The sequence below is a fragment of the Schistocerca gregaria genome, chromosome 2 (genome assembly GCF_023897955.1).
Source record: "Schistocerca gregaria isolate iqSchGreg1 chromosome 2, iqSchGreg1.2, whole genome shotgun sequence".
Lineage (NCBI taxonomy): Eukaryota > Metazoa > Arthropoda > Insecta > Orthoptera > Acrididae > Schistocerca > Schistocerca gregaria.
This window is the reverse complement of record NC_064921.1, coordinates 755697949-755716531: the sequence shown is the minus strand read 5'-3', so window position 1 is coordinate 755716531 and position 18583 is coordinate 755697949. Positions and strand designations below refer to the sequence as shown.

At 43.1% G+C, this 18583-nt stretch overlaps 1 protein-coding gene across 3 annotated transcripts in view; it reads right to left on the bottom strand.

The window, feature by feature from the left end:
• Positions 1 to 18583, bottom strand: part of LOC126334949 (wiskott-Aldrich syndrome protein family member 3) — a 254690-nt gene that overhangs the window by 35100 nt on the left and 201007 nt on the right. For all 3 annotated transcript variants that reach the window (XM_049997692.1, XM_049997693.1, XM_049997695.1), the window contains exon 3: positions 5325 to 5631. In XM_049997692.1, coding sequence (XP_049853649.1) covers positions 5325 to 5598 — 274 coding nt within the window. In that variant the 5' untranslated portion in view covers positions 5599 to 5631. The remainder of the gene's footprint in view (positions 1 to 5324; positions 5632 to 18583) is intronic.

Below are 18583 nucleotides of genomic sequence, written 5' to 3'. Positions count from 1 at the left end.
CTACACTCCAAACAAATACTTTCAGAAACGACTTCCTGATACATAAATCTATATTCGATGTTAACAAATTTCTCTTCTTCAGAAACGCTTTCCTTGCCATTGCCAGTCTACATTTTATATCCTCCCTACTTCGACCATCATCAGTTATTTTCTTCCTAAATAGCAAAACTCCTTTACTACTTTAAGTGTCTCATTTCCTAATCTAATTCCCTCAGCATCACCCGATTTAATTCGACTACATTCCATTATCCTCGTTTTGCTTTTGTTGGTGTTCATCTTATATCCTCCTTTCAAGACTCTGTCCATTCCGTTCAACTGCTCTTCCAAGTCCTTTGCTGTCTCTGACAGAAATACAATGTCATCGGCGAACCTCAAAGTTTTTAATTTCTTCTCCGTGGATTTTAATACCTACTCCGAACTTTTCTTTTGTTTCCTTTATTGCTTGCTCAATATACAGATTGAATAACATCGGGGAGAGGCTACAACCCTGTCTCACTCCTTTCCCAACCACTGCTTCCCTTTCATGCTCCTCGACTCTTTATGACTGCCATCTGGTCTCTGTACAAATTGTAAATAGCCTTTCGCTCCCTGTATTTTACCCCTGCCACCTTTAGAATTTGAAAGAGAGCATTCCAATCAACAATGTCAAAAGCTTCCTCCAAGTCTACAAATGCTAGAAACATAGGTTTGCCTTTCCTTAATCTTTCTTCTAAGATAAATTGTAGAGTCAGTATTGCCTGACATTTTCCAACATTTCTACAGAATCCATACTGATCTTCCCCGAGGGCAGCTTCTATCAGTTTTTCATTCGTTTGTAAAAAATTCGCATTAGTATTTTGCAGCTGTGACTTATTAAAGTGATAGTTCCGTTATTTTCACATCTGTCAACACCTGCTTTCTTTGGAATTGGAATTATTATATTCTTCCTGAAGTCTGGGGGTATTTCGCCTGTCTTCTACATATTGCTCACCAGATGGTAGAGTTTTGTCAGGACTGGCTCTCCCAAGGCTGTCAGTAGTTCCAGTGGAATGTTGTCTACTCCTGGGGCCTTGTTTCGGTTTAGGTCTTTCAGTGCTCTGTCAAACTCTTCACGCAGTATCGTATCTCCCATTTCATTTTCATTTACATCCTCTTCCATTTCCATAATATTGTCCTGAAGTACATTGCCCTTGTATAGACCCTCTATATACTCTTTCCACCTTTCTGCCTTCCCTTCTTTGCTTAGAACTGGGTTGCCATCTGAGCTCTTGATATTCATACACGTGGTTCTCTTATCTCCAAAGGTCTCTTTAATTTTCCTGTAGGCAGTATCTATCTTACCCCTAGTGAGATAAGCCTCTACATCCTTAAATTTGTCCTCTAGCCATCACTGCTTAGCCATTTTGCACTTCCTGTCGATCTCATTTTTGAGACGTTTGTATTCCTTTTTGCCTGCTCCATTTACTGCATTTTTATATTTTCTCCTTTCATCAATTAAATTCAATATTTCTTCTGTTACCCAAGGATTTCTATTAGCATTCATCTTTTTACCTACTTCATCGTTTGCTGCCTTCACTACTTCATCCCTCAGAGCTACCCATTCTTCTTCTACTGTATTTCTTTCCCCCATTCCTGTCAGTTGTTCCCTTATGCTCTCCCTGAAACACTCAACAACCTCTGGTTTAGTCAGTTTATCCAGGTCCCATTTCCTTAAATTCCCACCTTTTTGCAGTTTCTTCAGTTTTAATCTACAGTTCATAACCAATAGATTGTGGTCAGTGTCCACATCTGCCTCTAGAAATGTCTTGCAATTTAAAACCTGGTTCCTAAATCTGTCTTGCCATTATATAATCTGATACCTTTTAGTATCTCCTGAGTTCTTCCATGTATACAGCCTTCTTTCATGATTCTTGAACCAAGTATTAGCTATGATTAACTTATGCTCTGTGCAAAATTCTACCAGGCGGCTTCCTCTTACATTTCTTAGCCCCAATCCATATTCACCTACTGTGTTTCCTTCTCTCCCTTTTTCTACTCTCGAATTTCCGTCACCCATTCATCTACATCTACATCTACATGACTACTCTGCAATTCACATTTAAGTGCTCGGCAGAGGGTTCATCGAACCACAATCATACTATCTCTCTACTATTCCACTCCCGAACAGCGAGCGGGAAAAACGAACACCTAAACCTTTCTGTTCGAGCTCTGATTTCTCTTATTTTATTCTGATGATCATTCCTACCTATGTAGGTTGGGCTCAACAAAATATTTTCGCATTCGGAAGAGAAAGTTGGTGACTGAAATTTCGTAAAAAGGTCTCGCCGCGACGAAAAACATCTATGCTGTAATGACTTCCATCCCAACTCGTGTATCATATCTGCCACACTCTCTCCCCTATAATGTGATAATACAAAACAAGCTGCCCTTTTTTGCACCCTTTCGATGTCCTCCGTCAATCCCACCTGGTAAGAATCCCACACCGCACAGCAATATTCTAACAGAGGACGAACGAGTGTAGTGTAAGCTGTCTCTTTAGTGGACTTGTTGCATCTTCTAAGTGCCCTGCGAATGAAACGCAATGTTTGGCTCGCCTTCCCGACAATATTATCTACGTGGTCCTTCCAACTGAAGTTGTTCGTAATTTTAACACCCAGGTACTTAGTTGAATTGACAGCCTTGAGAATTGTACTATTTATCGAGTAATCGAATTCCAACGGATTTCTTTTGGAACTCATGTGGATCATCTCACACTTTTCGTTATTTAGCATCAACTGCCACCTGACACACCATACAGCAATCTTTTCTAAATCGCTTTGCAACTGATACTGGTCTTCGGATGACCTTACAGCATCATCTGTGAACAGTCTAAGAGAACTGCTCAGATTGTCACCCAGGTCATTTATATAGATCAGGAACAGTAGATGTCCCAGGACGCTTCCCTGGGGAACACCTGATATCACTTCAGTTTTACTCGATGATTTGCCGTCTATTACTACGAACTGCGACCTTCCGGACAGGAAATCACGAATCCAGTCGCACAACTGAGACGATACCCCATAGTTCCGCAGCTTGATTAGAAGTCGCTTATGAGGAACGGTGTCAAAAGCTTTCTGGAAATCTAGAAATACGGAATCAACTTGAGATCCCCTGTCGATAGCGGCCATTACTTCGTGCGAATAAAGAGCTAGCTGCGTTGCACAAGAGCGATGTTTTCTGAAGCCATGCTGATTACGTGTCAATAGATCGTTCCCTTCGAGGCGATTCATAATGTTTAAATACAGTATATGCTTCAAAAGCCTACTGCAAACTGACGTCAATGATATAGGTCTGTAGTTAAATGGATTATTCCTACTACCCTTCTTGAACACTGGTGTGACCTGCGCAATTTTCCATTGTAGGACTACCACATCATATGTAAAATCTGTTACGACAACTAGTTTCAATGTGTGCCGATCATTATTTGGTCGATAAGAACAGTACAACAGCACTTGTGTTTATGAGAATAACCTCATGACACCCAGGTTATGACTGAGCATCACAATAATAGTGATTTGATATCACACAGACAACACACTGTCAAATCAACAGCATGTATGGAAGTCCTAAGCTAATGGCTCCAAATGATAGTTACACAGCAGAACATTCATTGCCAATATCTGTCCCATATTTTTGCTATGTTTCTCAATTATTACATAGATACTATGAAGATACTCTTTTTGGGAAATGGTATTATAATAAAGCTGATGAGTTCACAGTTATCAGTACAAATGAAAAATAATTATCATAGTGAAGAAAATGGCTGTGACAGTGGTGTTCCTTAAGATTTCCAAAGCACTGTGTAGACAAAATTTTGAGGACGATATAGTGTTAAGTTCACTTTTTATGCAGGGAAGACCAATGGAGTAATTAGCACCCATCACACATGCACACAACATGGTTAATGAAGCAAATACAGGGTTATTCTAAATGACTGTCCGAGTTTAGTGCTTTTCTTTTGAGGCAGTGAAAAATCTACAATTATTACTGTTGCAGCAATGGATAGATAAACTTTCCAAGCTTTACTCTGCATTAACTGTAGTTGCCTCGGATACCATCAGGTGGCAATTACAGCAGTATTTACAAAATGGCAACCACTGGTCAGAAGAAAGCATTTGTGCTCTCAACTGCTTGTTACTATGGTCCAGTGTCACTTTTGAGGAGAGGGCACTGTTCATTGATCTGTCTCTCTTTCAGCTGTCAGAGACATCTTATCTTTCATAAGTAATTTATAGGTTGCCACAGGCAATGTATTACGCTATATTAATTGTTGGCTGTAAATTCAGCATAAAAAATAAGGGTCGGACCTATACTATTCATATATTTTCTTTTAATAATTTTACATGGGTAACTGCATACATCTTTTAATGTATCACCATTGGTTTCTATGATAGTCATCAATTTTAATAAGTCTGCTACATGCATTTTATGTAATATGCTTTTATCAGATTATGTTTTTGCGTAAATGATGACTACATATAAACAAGCCCACAGTAGCGATATCTAGGGAGGGGCAAACAGGTTTCTGGAAGCTACTGTACCTCAGTAGCTAGTTGGCAATAATCACTATGTGGACGATGTGGCCTATTCTACACCAGATTTTAAATATATGTGGCGATGCTATGCTGATTATATTTATATGTTTTGACGGTGCCATTACGGCCGTATCACTTTAGGACATGGTCTAAAAAAGGTGCGTTATACTGTATTTTATCTGTACATTTCCCTGGTATATGACAGTATATTGTGATACATATTGCTGTTTTATGTTAAAAAGACACACTGTTCACTAAATGTATATATTTATATATTTTAGATCTGAAGATGGTCATTACAGACTGAAACCGGTCATCATCTAAAGAATTCATTTGTGATCAGAGACTGGAATAAAACAGCACTTTTGAACAATATGTCAAGGACTCTCCTTCCGACACTTCTACTTGCGGATGGTAAGCTGACTTTATGGGTAGAAGTTTTTTATGTAAAGGGTGATGCTGTTGACAGTCCAATGTGCATCAAAGGCAGTAGTGAATGATCAAATTACATTATATTTTCACAAACTGATTATTCAACCCTTTTTTTAACTACATCAATTGCACAGTGGATTACAATTTTTCTGAAACCTCATCAACCATTAACAATTGCCCTGTATGTCGAGAGCTTCTCTGTAAAATATTCAAAGTTGTACGAAAAAGTAAACTGCACAAATATTGGCCCAATACGGTAAAAGTTTAATCTCTCGGCCAACAGGGAAGGGGTCTGAGGCGGCAGACTGCACGACGCGCTCAGCTCCAGCGGCGACTCACCCTCCTCGACGTTGGAGTCGAGCTGCGTGACCTTGACGGCGAGGCGGTCGATGCGCGCCTGGAGGCTGGCGCAACGCGCCGCGATGCCGTGGGCGTCGCGCGCGAGCTCCCCGAAGATGTCTTCCGCGTGCCGGCTGAGGCTGGAAAGCTGGCGCACCAGGTTGGCGAGCGTGCCGTTGGTGGCCGCCTCGAGCTCCGAGGGCAGCGGGAAGTCCTCGGGGATGGTGCCGCGCGACACCAGCACCGGCTCCACCACGCGCTTCGGCAGCGGCATCCCGCGCCCTCGCCCTCACCACGCCGCCGCCACCTGCGGGCGCAAACCGCCACATTCACTGCTGACACCCACTCTCCAAGACTACACGCTACACAACTAGTGTGGCAAACCACCTCACATGGCACCGCATGGCGCCGAGAGCACCGCAACACATGCATCACCAGAAGTTAACGGATCTTCAAAATCTAAAAATACGACACTTCATCATCGTGCGCAGTGAACTGTGGTGAGAGAACTAAGTACATGACGCGCGTGGCACATCAGTACGTGTCCACTGTGTGCGAGGATCAGAGCACGGAGGGAAGGAGTGGGAAGGCAATTTCCTTTGGTTTTCGCGGAGAATGAAGGAACAGTTTTCAGAGTAAACGATATTGGCTCTGGAAATTCTAGTATATATCCTCAACATCGGTGGTTCCCAACTCTTCTGAGATCATTGCCCCCGAGCTCCATGAGATATTACCTACTAACACGCCTCCTAACCCTTCATCAACATCAGAGTCTAAATAAACTTCAGAATGAAAAAGTTTCTCTGAACACTTAAATTTTTAAAATGACTAAAGATAAACGATATTTAGTGTTATTAAACAATGAACTTACGAGTGAATGGGACAAAACAATCTCATTTATAGAATGATGAAGCAATTTTCAGAGCATCGCGAGGGATACCCGCAATTCTTCCCAGAAAAGAAAGCTCACGATCCTCATTGAGGGTAGACTTGTCACAAAATATGTTTCTTAGTCACCACTCCGCCTTGCTTCACTTCTCTTTAAAATCAATCTGACAAATTCTGAAGACTGTACTTCGGCCTACTGTTTGTAAATCACTACATAGGACGACTGCTTACTTATCTGTCTGAAGTTTGTGGACTTCAGGCTGCCAAGCTCTGTATTGCGACAACAACAACAATAATAATAGTGCAGTGTAGGCCCCATAGCAGTGTAATTGCAACTGTGTTGTGCTGTCAATTCATTTACTGTTGCGAAGTGAGTAGTGACGCTATTTCTGGTCTACTGTGGGAAATACAACCAATAGAACGCATTTATATGAAATATTTAAGCATAGGTGATGTATATGTCTCAATTTTACTGTCACAAATTGTCGTACTGTACAAAGTATATCTACAGTGGCTGAATATGCGAGGAAGACAAAGAAGTCTACTAGTATCTAACATAGGCCTTAATTTGAGGAAGAAATTTCTGAACATATATGCAGAGTGAAAATCTCATTCTGGAAATATCCCCCACGCTGTGGCTAGGCCATGTCTCCGCAATATCCTTTCTTTCAGAAGTGCTAGTTCTGCAAGGTCCGCAGGAGAGCTTCTGTAAAGTTTGGAAGGTAGGAGACGTGATACTGGCAGAAGTAAAGCTGTGAGTGCCGGGCGTGAGTCGTGCTTCGGTAGCTCAGATGATAGAGCACTTGCCCGCGAAAGGCAAAGGTCTCGAGTTCGAGTCTCGGTCGGGCACACAGTTTTAATCTGCCAGGAAGTTTCTGAACATATATGTTTGAAACATTGACTGGGGGAAAAACAGAAGAGAATCGAAGCGTTTGATATGTAGTGTTACAGAAAAATTTTGAAAATTAGGTGGAGTGTTAAGGTAAGGAATGAGGTGGTTCTGCACAGAAACGGAGAGGAAAGGAAAGGAATATGCGGAAAACACGGACAAGAAGAAGGGACGTGATAACAAGGCATCTGCTAAGACATCAAGGAATGGTCTGTCGACTGTACAGCAACCATTTTGCCCTTTGAATCATCCATCTTCGTGGTCTCCTGTCAACCACCGTCCGAGTCCAGACGGATCCACACTGGGAAGTCGCCACTTCTCAGGGAAGAAGTGGCTCAGATCTTTGGCGGTTGAGGAGCACAACATGGGAGCTGAAAAATTGGTCCCACGTTACAGTAAGTGCCTTGACGGCTATGGCGGTGTAATTTAAAAGAATATCTAACATATTGTTACTCCGTAAATGAAGTTGTGTGTTGTATATTCAGTTTTTATTTAGTTATGCCAAAACATTCTTTACTTTCTGGGTAACCCACATAGTATTCTTCACATGAACAAACCACTGTCAGGTATTAAAAGAAGAGGTTAATGACAAAAATCCTCAGACGGACTTAAGAGTGAACTCCGAGCCTTTGGATTTGTGGTACGACGCTTCTTATCCACTTTAGCTAGTGAGCCACACTTCCGATATTTTAAGTTGTAGACACTTTTTTTTTCAGATTTACAGCTTCGTTTAAATTTAATCGCTACTATTGCGTGCGTGACGTATTAGAAAGTTTTCCCTACTTAACTAAGCTGGAAATAGAAACTGCGAACTGCTTAAGCTTCTATTCGGGCTTCTAACACACCGTTTCCCATAGCTTCGCACTCTTAATTGAAGCGACGCATTCCGACCAATCCAGCCAATCAATGATCACTTAACTCGCACCGATACCTCATTCTTTTGACCTCTGTACTTATCCATCTTTAAAATGACTCCAACACTCTCGTCAGGACTTTTAAGTTTCTGTAGTTGTCCACCGAAAAAACGTTCGCCAATTTAGGTGCAGGAGGTTGGTAGCCCTGAGTATCGTTATAACAATACTTATTTAACTCAGTCTGTTCAAGCGTCAGTAATAAGCTACTGTGCAAAGAGGAGTATCCAGATTTCAGTCTATTAACCATTGTTAAAACAGAAATATTATCAAGCACGCCGTGGAACTGAATTAGCTGGGTTGTGAAGAATACTAAGCAGACGGTTCTGTTTATACGAAAGCTAACCACAGACTGTCTAACGACATTCTAAGGTTTGCATTCGAATCTTTAAGTCCGCTTGCGCTTGTCCACATAGGACTCATTTGCTGTTGCCGAGTCTCGTTCAACGGTCTGTCTACGTATTCTGGGAATGTAAGAATTTGTGTACTGTAGGAATGATGTAGGTGAAAACTTTTCAGTGTGAAATAATTGTAAACAAAAAGTAGAATGTTTTGTTTTAGATAAAAATTGTGCGCCACTTTCCTTTGCAATAAAACTAAAATATTTTTCTACAATACCACTCTGTAACCACATCGCAATAAAGACAGCTGCAACAATTATGAAACAGTGTACACTGTATGACCAATGAATTACGAGAAACTGCATTAATTGAATATGTGCTGTTTACTTCTGCATGGCAGTTTAGCGACGTGGCGGCTTTCAGTGGAATTTCTCCAGTACTAATCAAGGGCATATGGCCAACAACCGGTTATGTCTATCGTCGCTCTCTGTTGAAATTATGCTGAGGTACTGCTGAAAACAGCAATCTGATAGTCAATTTCATAGCGTCACAGAAATTTGGAGACTAAGGCTATGACTTCCACGGCCCTCCAATTTTTATTGCACATGTTGGAGAGTGGGCGACTTGTGCCGCTATCTTGAATAATCAGTACACGACAAATAAAGAAAAACGTTGGAATTTTAGAACAATTACGTCATAACAGCCGCTGACTTTCGTCCATTTTTCCATTCGTATCGAAGTCTGCATTACCGTCGTGCTACGTCGTACATCTCTAGGTTGACGACCTAAATCTTTGACCCTCGGATCCATACTTCACTGTGTTGACGCAGGGCCTCCTCAGCATATGAATATTCACAGAATGATGTGAGGGACGTGAGTCAGACTCTCAGACACATAGAGCCTACTAATGGTGCAGTTGCGTGCTCACTGAGGTAAGCTACTCAAATGCTACGAGCGCCGTAAGATGAGGTAATGGGCGCGAACTGTAATGGCTCCTACAGTTAAGTATGTGATATATATGGCCACAAGTGGTTTTTTCCTGCGTGCCTAGGTAGCACTAAACTGTCAACTCTATGATATATCCTAAGCTTCATGAGCTTCTGTGACTTGAGACTCGCACAGATCCCCACATGATAGTATAGGAGAAGCCTAGCACTCTCCTTAGATAGGCACTCTATTATCGACTACTAGCACGCGTCATGATAATAGCGTTGCCAGGAGCTGGATAGGATGAGTGTTTGAAACCGTACCTGTTACAGGGTGTTAAAGTTTTTTCCACCGAAACCAGAATCCTTAAAGCGAGACGCTATCAGGACTAATCTACAAACGAACTGTGATCGACAGTGTCCAGACACCCTAATGTAATGTGGAATTAACAACTATATACTCCAAGATGCGAACCCACCAGTTTAAAAGGAGGCTGCGAGCACTGTGTTGTCAATAGACAGGCAGTTAACAGCAGAATGCGTCGATTAGGAGAGCTTAGTAACTTTGAACACGTGGGCTATTCACTGGGTGTCAAGTGAGTGACAAGTCCGGGGGACATTTCAACCCTTCTAAAACTGCTCAAGTTGATTGGTGATGAAGTGATGTGGTGATGTGGTAATGTGAAGGTACAACCGCAGCCAAACCAAGACCTCATGTACTGACGGACAGGGACCGTCAAGCATTGCGGAGGGTATTTGTGGGGGGGGGGGGGGGGGGGGAGAAAAAACGGATGAAATCAGGAATCACTCTTGGCATCCAAAGTGCCACCAGCGGTCCAGCTAGTAGAATGACTGTGCGTAAGGAGTTAAAAAATTGGGATATAATAGTCGAGCAGCTCCTCATTAGCCACACATTTATGTAGCAAGTGTTGCACGACGTTTGTAGTAAAGCACAACATGTGAGGCGATGTGTTGGTGGATAATAACATTCCTGAAATTAAATGGTCGGCCCAGAGCCCCATCTGAATCCAATGGAACGCTTTTGGGATGAGTTAGAACGTCCACTTCGCTCCAGACCCAGTGTCCAACATCACTGTCTTCTCTGGTTTCCCCTCCTGAGGAAGAATCGGCTGCCATTACTCGGCAGACATCTCACTGAAAGTATCACCAGCAGAGATAAAACCGTCTAAAAGGTGAAGGAAGGATGAGAGATCAGCTTTAAGACACTCTACAGCTTCAGGAATGACTAAGCAGAGTTTGCTTTACCGCGACATTTCCTGTGCGACAAATGGCCAAAGATTGGCTCGTCTATTCATTTCGCTTGTTGCAGGTTTGCTGACAAGGCGTAATGTAAGGTTTACCAAAGATGTCAAAATGGTAAATTGCTTCTTTCTTCAGTAGGCAAGTTACGGAAAATACGTAGCATTTTTTTGTCCAGCCACATACGGGGCGTAGAATAAATGATTAGGTGTTCCGTTTAACTTTGTCTTACCTTATAGGTACCTAGGGGGGCCTCTGCTTTCTCCTCTGGCTACTCCATTCGCAGACTGATTACAGGAAGTACCTTTCAGCATAGTTCGCGTTTCACTAACTTCACAATCAGTGGAATTACCCGAGGGAACAAAGTTTCTTGCGTCATCTTGGACTGCGCGCCGTCTGAATGCTCTATCACGCATAACTGCTTTCCTAAACAGTCGTAAAGTTTATGTGACACATTCGAGCTGAGCAAACACGCTCAGCTACATATTAACACAACTCTTCTCTGCATCATCTCTGTTTTCTGTAAATTCAACGAAGTAAGGCTCCCAACATTGCCGGATAGGTCCATTCTTATTTAAAGACCTCAGCTGACCAGTGCTCTCAAAACTCCATGCTAGGTGTGTGTGCATCTAATCGTGCGCTTCATGCTCCGCAGCAACAGAGTAGTAAGACGCTTGTAAGAGGTTCTGACGATCACACAGAAGCACTACTCAGAAGGCTTTCAGAAGCCGTTAACGAGGAGAGACTGACAATGAGCGTGAACGAACACACACACACACACACACACACACACACACACACACACACACACACAAAGAAAGGTCATCTCCTGGCTATTCTGTCTCACTGGCACATCAGCAGAGCGCGGAAAGCGCAGAAAGAATAATGCACGCCTTCTATTTAATTCACGAGATCGTTGCCAAGGTAAGAGTACACGAGTTATAAAAAATTTCTAGGATACAACAATGGTGCTCAGATAGCAAGATGCTTTGCGCTTTTAAACACGTAAAAGTTGCAGTAAAGTTTGTAGTCATAGCACTGCTGTGGTTGGAACTGTTATCGTCATTTATGATGCTGTCGAATTCATGCACCTCACTGTTCGAGTATCACATACGACTTAGGACATGCTTTCTTAATTACTTGACTCAAGTTTTTGCATTCCTTTCTTCCATTGTCCAATGAGCGTGAGAGTGCCTGATAGTGTTTGAGGTATGTTCAAAAATCTTTTTTATACAGTCTCACTGTTCCCATTCTTCTTAATTGTTATTCGTTAAGCGTGCAATCCAATAACTTATTTTCTGTAAATTCTCGGAGGAACAAAATATGAAAGATTCTATGTTTTGTTGTTCTTTACTTCCTGGCGGCAGTATTTCGCTACCACAGCTTCAATGCGGGAGATATTTTTTACAATGACGTAAAAAAAATCCAACATCAAGGAGTTGGTAGGCATATTTCTACGTCTGAAGCATGGTGTCTATTCAAATTTCGATTCAGTCGCAGAAGAGTAGCACTAGAAGCGCCACTATAAAGAAGCAAATCAGGTTTGCTTTAAATATACGCTGTAATGGTTGTAAGCGTTAGCTACCTTCCAGATTGGACGTGATGAGTTTAAGGTAGTCAAGAATGCCTTTAAGACGACGAAGACGCCATTGTCGACAGTCGACACCTTACTGGGTTTGAACGAGGTCGTGTAACAGGGCTAAGATAAGTTGACGTTCCTTCCGCGATAATCTGGCAAGAATGTAGTCATTGCACATGATTGGTGACAGCGGTGGTCACGGGAAGGTCCGGTTGCAAGAAGACTGGGCCCCGGTAGGCCACGTGGCACTACCGAGAGGGAAGGCCATCGTGTTCAGAGGAAGGCTGTGGCGCTTACAAATCTCTTGCTTCAAGGAGAGATCCGAGTCAGATGCCCTGTAGCGTCCACTCTACTGATCCCAAATCACCGTCATTTGCGACGTCTGTGATGTCAGCGAGAGCTCATTGGAGGGCAGGGTGGAGTGTCTGTGATAGCCATGTATTGGTTATGAGGCGGCCAACTGAGGGCCTGCATCCAACTTGTCTGCGTGCTAAACACAGAGGACCTAAACCTTGTGTTATGATCTGGGGAGCGATTTCATTTTACAGCAGAATCACTCTCGTGGTTATCTCACGCATCCTGATTCAAAAGTTGTACGTCAGTAGTATGATTCGACCTGTTATGCTGCCATTCATGAACAGCACTCTTGGGGATGTTTTCTAACCCGGTAAAGCTCGCTCAAATACCGCTGTTTTAACCCAATATGCTCTACAGAGTGTCTTGGTCTGCTCGATCATGAGAACGGACTCCAATCCAGCATGTATAGGACGTCATCGGGTGACAACTCCAGTGTCATCCACAACCAGCATTTGCCATCCCTCTAATGACCAAGTGCTACAGGCATGGAACGCCGGCCCACTGACACCCGGCACATGTGTGACAATGCATGCACAACTGCGTGCTTGCATTCATTCTACATTCTGACGGTTAAACCGGTCATTAGTGTACCAGCATTTTACGTTTACACTGGTTTTTTCTCGCGCTTACATTAACCTGTGATCTTGCAGCTTTAATCATAGAAGTCTGTGACCTCGACAAATGCACTTCCCAACTTCAAATATTCTACGTTAATTGTTTCTTGGTGCTGGGATTTTTTCACTCGTGTACTTAGGAATTTAACAGTGTATGTGGCGGGGCGGGGGCGGGAGAGAGAGAGAGAGAGAGAGAGAGAGAGAGGGGGGGGGGGGGGGGGGATTGGTGTCTTAAAAATCGTTCAGACGACGGGTGCCAGCCCACTACGAGTGTGATCAGCCATGCGCCGCAGTACGCACAAGGCAGAGACAGAGCGAGCATTGACGCTTTTTCTGCTTCCATTTCCGGTGTTTTTACGCAGCAGCGCCGCAGCTCCAGCGGCTGTACTGCTTAGCGCTCATCGTGACATCATCGTCACTGCTTGCTGGAACTACCCAGAGGCACAGCCCGGCCCCTGAGCCCACGCAAGTGCTTTTCATCTCTGCAGTCAGCCACCCACTTGGCCAGTTTCACACGTTACGATTTCTGCCCTACGGCGACCTGCCCTGTGCCTTTCTTGCTGCTGACTTTTCGCACTTTCCGGCTATGTAACGGATCCAGTAGCTAGATACCGACTACCGTAAAAACATACGTATCACAAGAACAAGGAAACTATTTTGCCTTTCGCGCGATTTTTCCCGTGGTAAAGTTTCTCTTACTATTTTGAAACTAATATTCGCTGAAAATATACGATTTTTTCCCTTTTTACTCGTGACAGGATAACATCTTAGTTTTTTCATCAAAGACAATGTTAAATTTTACTATTAGTCAAGCACGTGCACTTTATTCACAAATGCTCTATTGAAAAAAAAATGTGATTGCGTGTAACTTATCGTTCTGTGCACTTCAGACCACACATTATAGAAAAAGTTTAAGTTCGTATGACACTTATCTGTCTACATGAGTAAGGGCATGCAATGCAAAAGCATTATTTATGCGTGTTATCGCGTCAGCTACAGAATAACTGTTGACTTCTCTCTCGAGAGCCATTTTGTTTGATGGTGACGGTCGCAGCCGAGAGCACAACGAAGATGGGCCGCAGGCGTTTACTTGCTTCGTGCAGTCACTGTCGACGACAACGGTATCAGATTCCAAAGGGTTCATCCCATTAACGAAAAAATGAAAATCGTTCGAAGTTTTTCGGCTTTTGTTCCAAGAAAGGAGGAGCAACAAGAACAATTAAAAAATTATTTGCTAGCTATTTCAGATTTCGACGACATGCAGCGTCGGTTGAAGAAACATCTACAAAATGTGGCATGAAAAGCTGTGCGTAGCAGAGTTTGGCTCTTTAGCCAAGTTGTGTGAACACTTCCACCGCCTCACACAAGCCTGCGACACTACAGTCCGCCGTAGATTGGCTGTCCTTGCAGCTGCAAGGCACGGTGGCATACGATCGTCTGATTACAGCTGTGTTCCAGTCACTTGCCATAACGTGTGAAATCCCCCACTTAATACTGTGGTCTACCGGAAAGCCTGCGCTTTGACGTACGGTGGAAACCGTAGCGTGTGCAACAGCCTAACTTGTTCACTAGGCGGGCGTTTTGATACGTCTCTGGTGTTGAGCTCCGCAAACGCAGTTTCATACCACATCAGCCTGAAACGTAATTACATTCGAGCCTTACACAGTAATCAGTATTAGTGGTGAGACTTCCTGGCATATTAAAACTGTGTGCCGGAGGGTCCTCTACTAACTGTTGTTACTAAACTTACTTCAACAAAATGATAGATGTATGAACTGTTGTGCACAATGCAACGTATCACTAGTCTTAAGTATGGATAATTGTGGGAATATAAATTTTTGTTTGCTTCATCGAGGGTTGGGCGTGTAAAATGTCATCAACTTTTGATGAATATACACTGGTGATGAACTTTCAGACCTGTGGACATATCACGAAACTTCCAAAAATTAACTTTTATTTACTTTATTTTTTTCTTTTCTTTCCAGTCTATTTCAGTGAGTTACTATTTTGTTACATAATCGTAAGTTTTAAGTAATTTGCCACTTTTCTGTATATTTTTTTGTTTTCATTAGGTTGTGATGCTGGGTAGCGAGATACATCCAGAAATCATCTTTGAGTTTATTTTATTCTGTCTTATCTACCCGAGCAAGACTCACTTGCGTCGATATCAGTGGTGTTGCGGAGCAGCTTGAAGTCTTAAAAATCAATCATGATCCAGGACCCGATAGTGTCCCTATCAAGAACTCACAATCTGCAAGCGAATTAGTTCCATTTTCCACCATAATTTAACACAGATACTGTACCTTGAAAAACTGTAGTGTAACGTGCGATTCCTCGACACGGCCGCGAGCTCGTCTTTTTCGCTACTGAGGACGCAAGAGCCAATTTTCGGTATCCGGATAAGAGGATTTCCGTCATCCAAAATGAGCTGTCGCCGGAACTATGTTGGCTTAAAGCTGGTATTGGCAACCTCTGGTGACCCGCTGGGCAGATTCACATACTATTTAAGCTGGCACTGAACGAAAGTACGGCGAGTCGCAAACATGTTCGATCTCCAACATGCCTGTCGGCCGCACCCAAGCTGTGACTCCAATGTTGGAACGTGCGAACACACTCATTGACAGACACATCGCTGATCAACTGAACGTCTGTTAGTGCTAGCACACTCGTCCAAGCACACTCGTTTAAACGTGTGTGCTCCTTGGGTTCCTTGTCGCGTAACAGAAGTCCGTAAAGAGCAACGAAGGACCATTTGGGCGGAATTACGTGGCTGATGACAATTTTTGTCGAACATCGTCACAGGTAATTAAACAACGTCGTCACAGGTAATTAAACAAAGAGATCTTCACTTCGAATCAAAAACAAAATGGCAACCCATGGAGTGGCGCCACAGCAGCTCTCCTCCGAAGAAAAAAATTGTAAAGACAAAGCGACGGTTTCCTATGATTCTGAAAGCGTTATTATATTTCATATTTTTTCACATAGTGCTACCCTCCGGAAACTCAATAAACGACTTCAGAGTGTTCGTCGCCACATGGCAACGCATCGCCTTACACAAATTTGCACATCCGAGAACAGCTCACCGAACTTCATTAGACTGTTCTTCCTCATCCTACAGCCTGGATCTATCACATTCCGCCTTTCATCCGTTTGGCCCAATGAAGTATGCACTCTGCGCGATGCAGTATGCGGTGTATGGGGAGATTATTGATGCAGCAAGACGTTTGCTCAAACGTTGACCAATATAGTAGTACCATGCGGGCATACAGGCTCTCCCAGTAATGTAGCGGAAGGCTGTCGCATTTAACGGAGATTATGTTGAAAAATAGGGCTTCGTAGCCAAAATAGTGGGAGATAATATGGTGTATTGGAATCCTCAATAAAACCAACATGCTTTCAGAAAGAGTCTGTTGCACTACTTATTCATCGCCCCCCTCGTATCTTCACTTACCACGTTTTACGACAGCTGTCTGAAAAATTTCCGCTGCAAAATCCTGCAACGCCGTTTGTAAAGAAACAATGTTCACGGCAAGTAAATAATGTAAACCTTTGAAAATGGGATGTACGCATCTTCAAACGCCAGCATGGAAAAATAAACGTCTCTGAAATCAACTGGTTGCAGCCAATTCTTTATCTGATTACTTCAAAAGTTGATGTGTTCTAAAACGTCCACAGAAGACAATTATTTACTAATGTTAACACAAGAACAAAATCCGGCAAAGAAACGCGCAATCCCAGTCGACAAATAATGGGAGTAACTTTGCGAATTTCTTCTACGTTCAGATTGTAAACCAATCGCGGTTCTGATAAAGGCTAGTGACTTTCTCATTATGGCAAATGTTTTTGCAGCATCTGTTGGAAACAAATTTCGGAAAACACTTGCAGGAAGCAATTCTTGGAGAAGATATCCAACGGAATTATGTCCTTGAAGCAAACTGGTTGAATGGTCTGGATATTAAAACCAATTTTGTGAACCTGCTCTAAGTTTACAAAATCGCAGCCGAGGTGGTGTTTAAGCGTGTATAGTCAGTAATAAAATATCCTTGATGATCAATCAAGTAGGTCTGCCACTAGGGAAAGCTCTTTAGTGCGTTCCCACGCGTGGGCATGGAATTAGGCTTAATCTTCCAATTTTCTAGATAAGTGTTGCAGTTTTCACGAGCGTGCACGTTCTCCGTGAGAGGATGCTGCATAGCAGGGCCTCGAGCAGTTAGCTACTAGCAAGAGGTTGTTTCATGAAAGTGACGGACGTGGCAAAGGCTAATCGCATCCAAACTACTTTTGTTTCTGCCGACAAGACTATGAAATGTTACCCCACTTTGTCGTCGTGATGACTATCGACGTAAGTCGCTAGAAACAAGTTTAAATCAGTACACTGAAGTGACAAAAGTCATGGGATACCTCCTAATATCGTGTCTGATCTTTTGTCCGGCTTAGTGCAGCATCTCGACATGGCAAGGACTCAAGTCGTTGGAAATCCCCTACAAAAATACTGAGCCATGCTGCCTCTACAACCATTCGTAATTGCAAAAGTGTCGCCGGCTCAAGATTTTTTGCTAGGACTGACCTCTCTATTATGTCCCATACAAGCTCGATGGAATTTATGTCGTATGATCTGGATGGCCAAATCATTTGCTTGAATTTTTCAGAATGTTCAAGCCTATCGCCGACAGTTGTGGCTGGTGACATGGCACCTTTTCATCCATAAAAGTTCTATCATTCTTTGGGAACATTTAAGTCCATGAACGGCTGCGAATGGTCTCCAAGTAGCCGAACACAACCATTTCCAGTCAATGAGCGTTTCAGTTGGACCAGGGGACTCGGTCCATTACATGTAAACAGTCCACACTTGTGGAGCCACCGCCAGCTCGCACAGGGCCTTGTTGGCAACTTAGTCTACGGTTTCGTGGCTTCCCCGCCGCACTCGAACCCTAACATGAACTCTTACAAATTCGATTACGCCGTGGTTTTGCAGTCCAGCGTCCAACCGATATGGTCACGAGACACGCAGCAGCGATATCTTACTGTCAGCGATGGCTCTCGCGTCGGTCGTCTGCTGCCACAGCTTCGTTAACGCCAAATTTCACCGCACTGTTCTAACGGGTACGTTCGTCGAACGTCCCACATTGATTTCTGTGGTTATTTCACAACATGTTTCTTGCCTGTTGGTACTGACAAATCTACGAAAACGCCGCTGCTCCAGGTCGTTGAGTGAAGGCCATTGGCCACTGCATTGTCCATGATGAGAGGTAATGCCTGAAATTTGGCATTCTCGGCACACACTTGACACTGTGTTCTCCGAGTACTTAATTCCCTAACAATTTTCGTAACTGATTGTCCCATGCGTTTAATTACAAACAACATTCCGCGTTCATCGCCTGTTAATTTCCATCGTGAATCGAGTGATTGGATCTGGTAGTGTTTCTGAAAGCAGTTAGACCGCAACGGGGCACTTATCAATGGTGTGCAGCAGTGACGTTTTTAAACCAGTCTC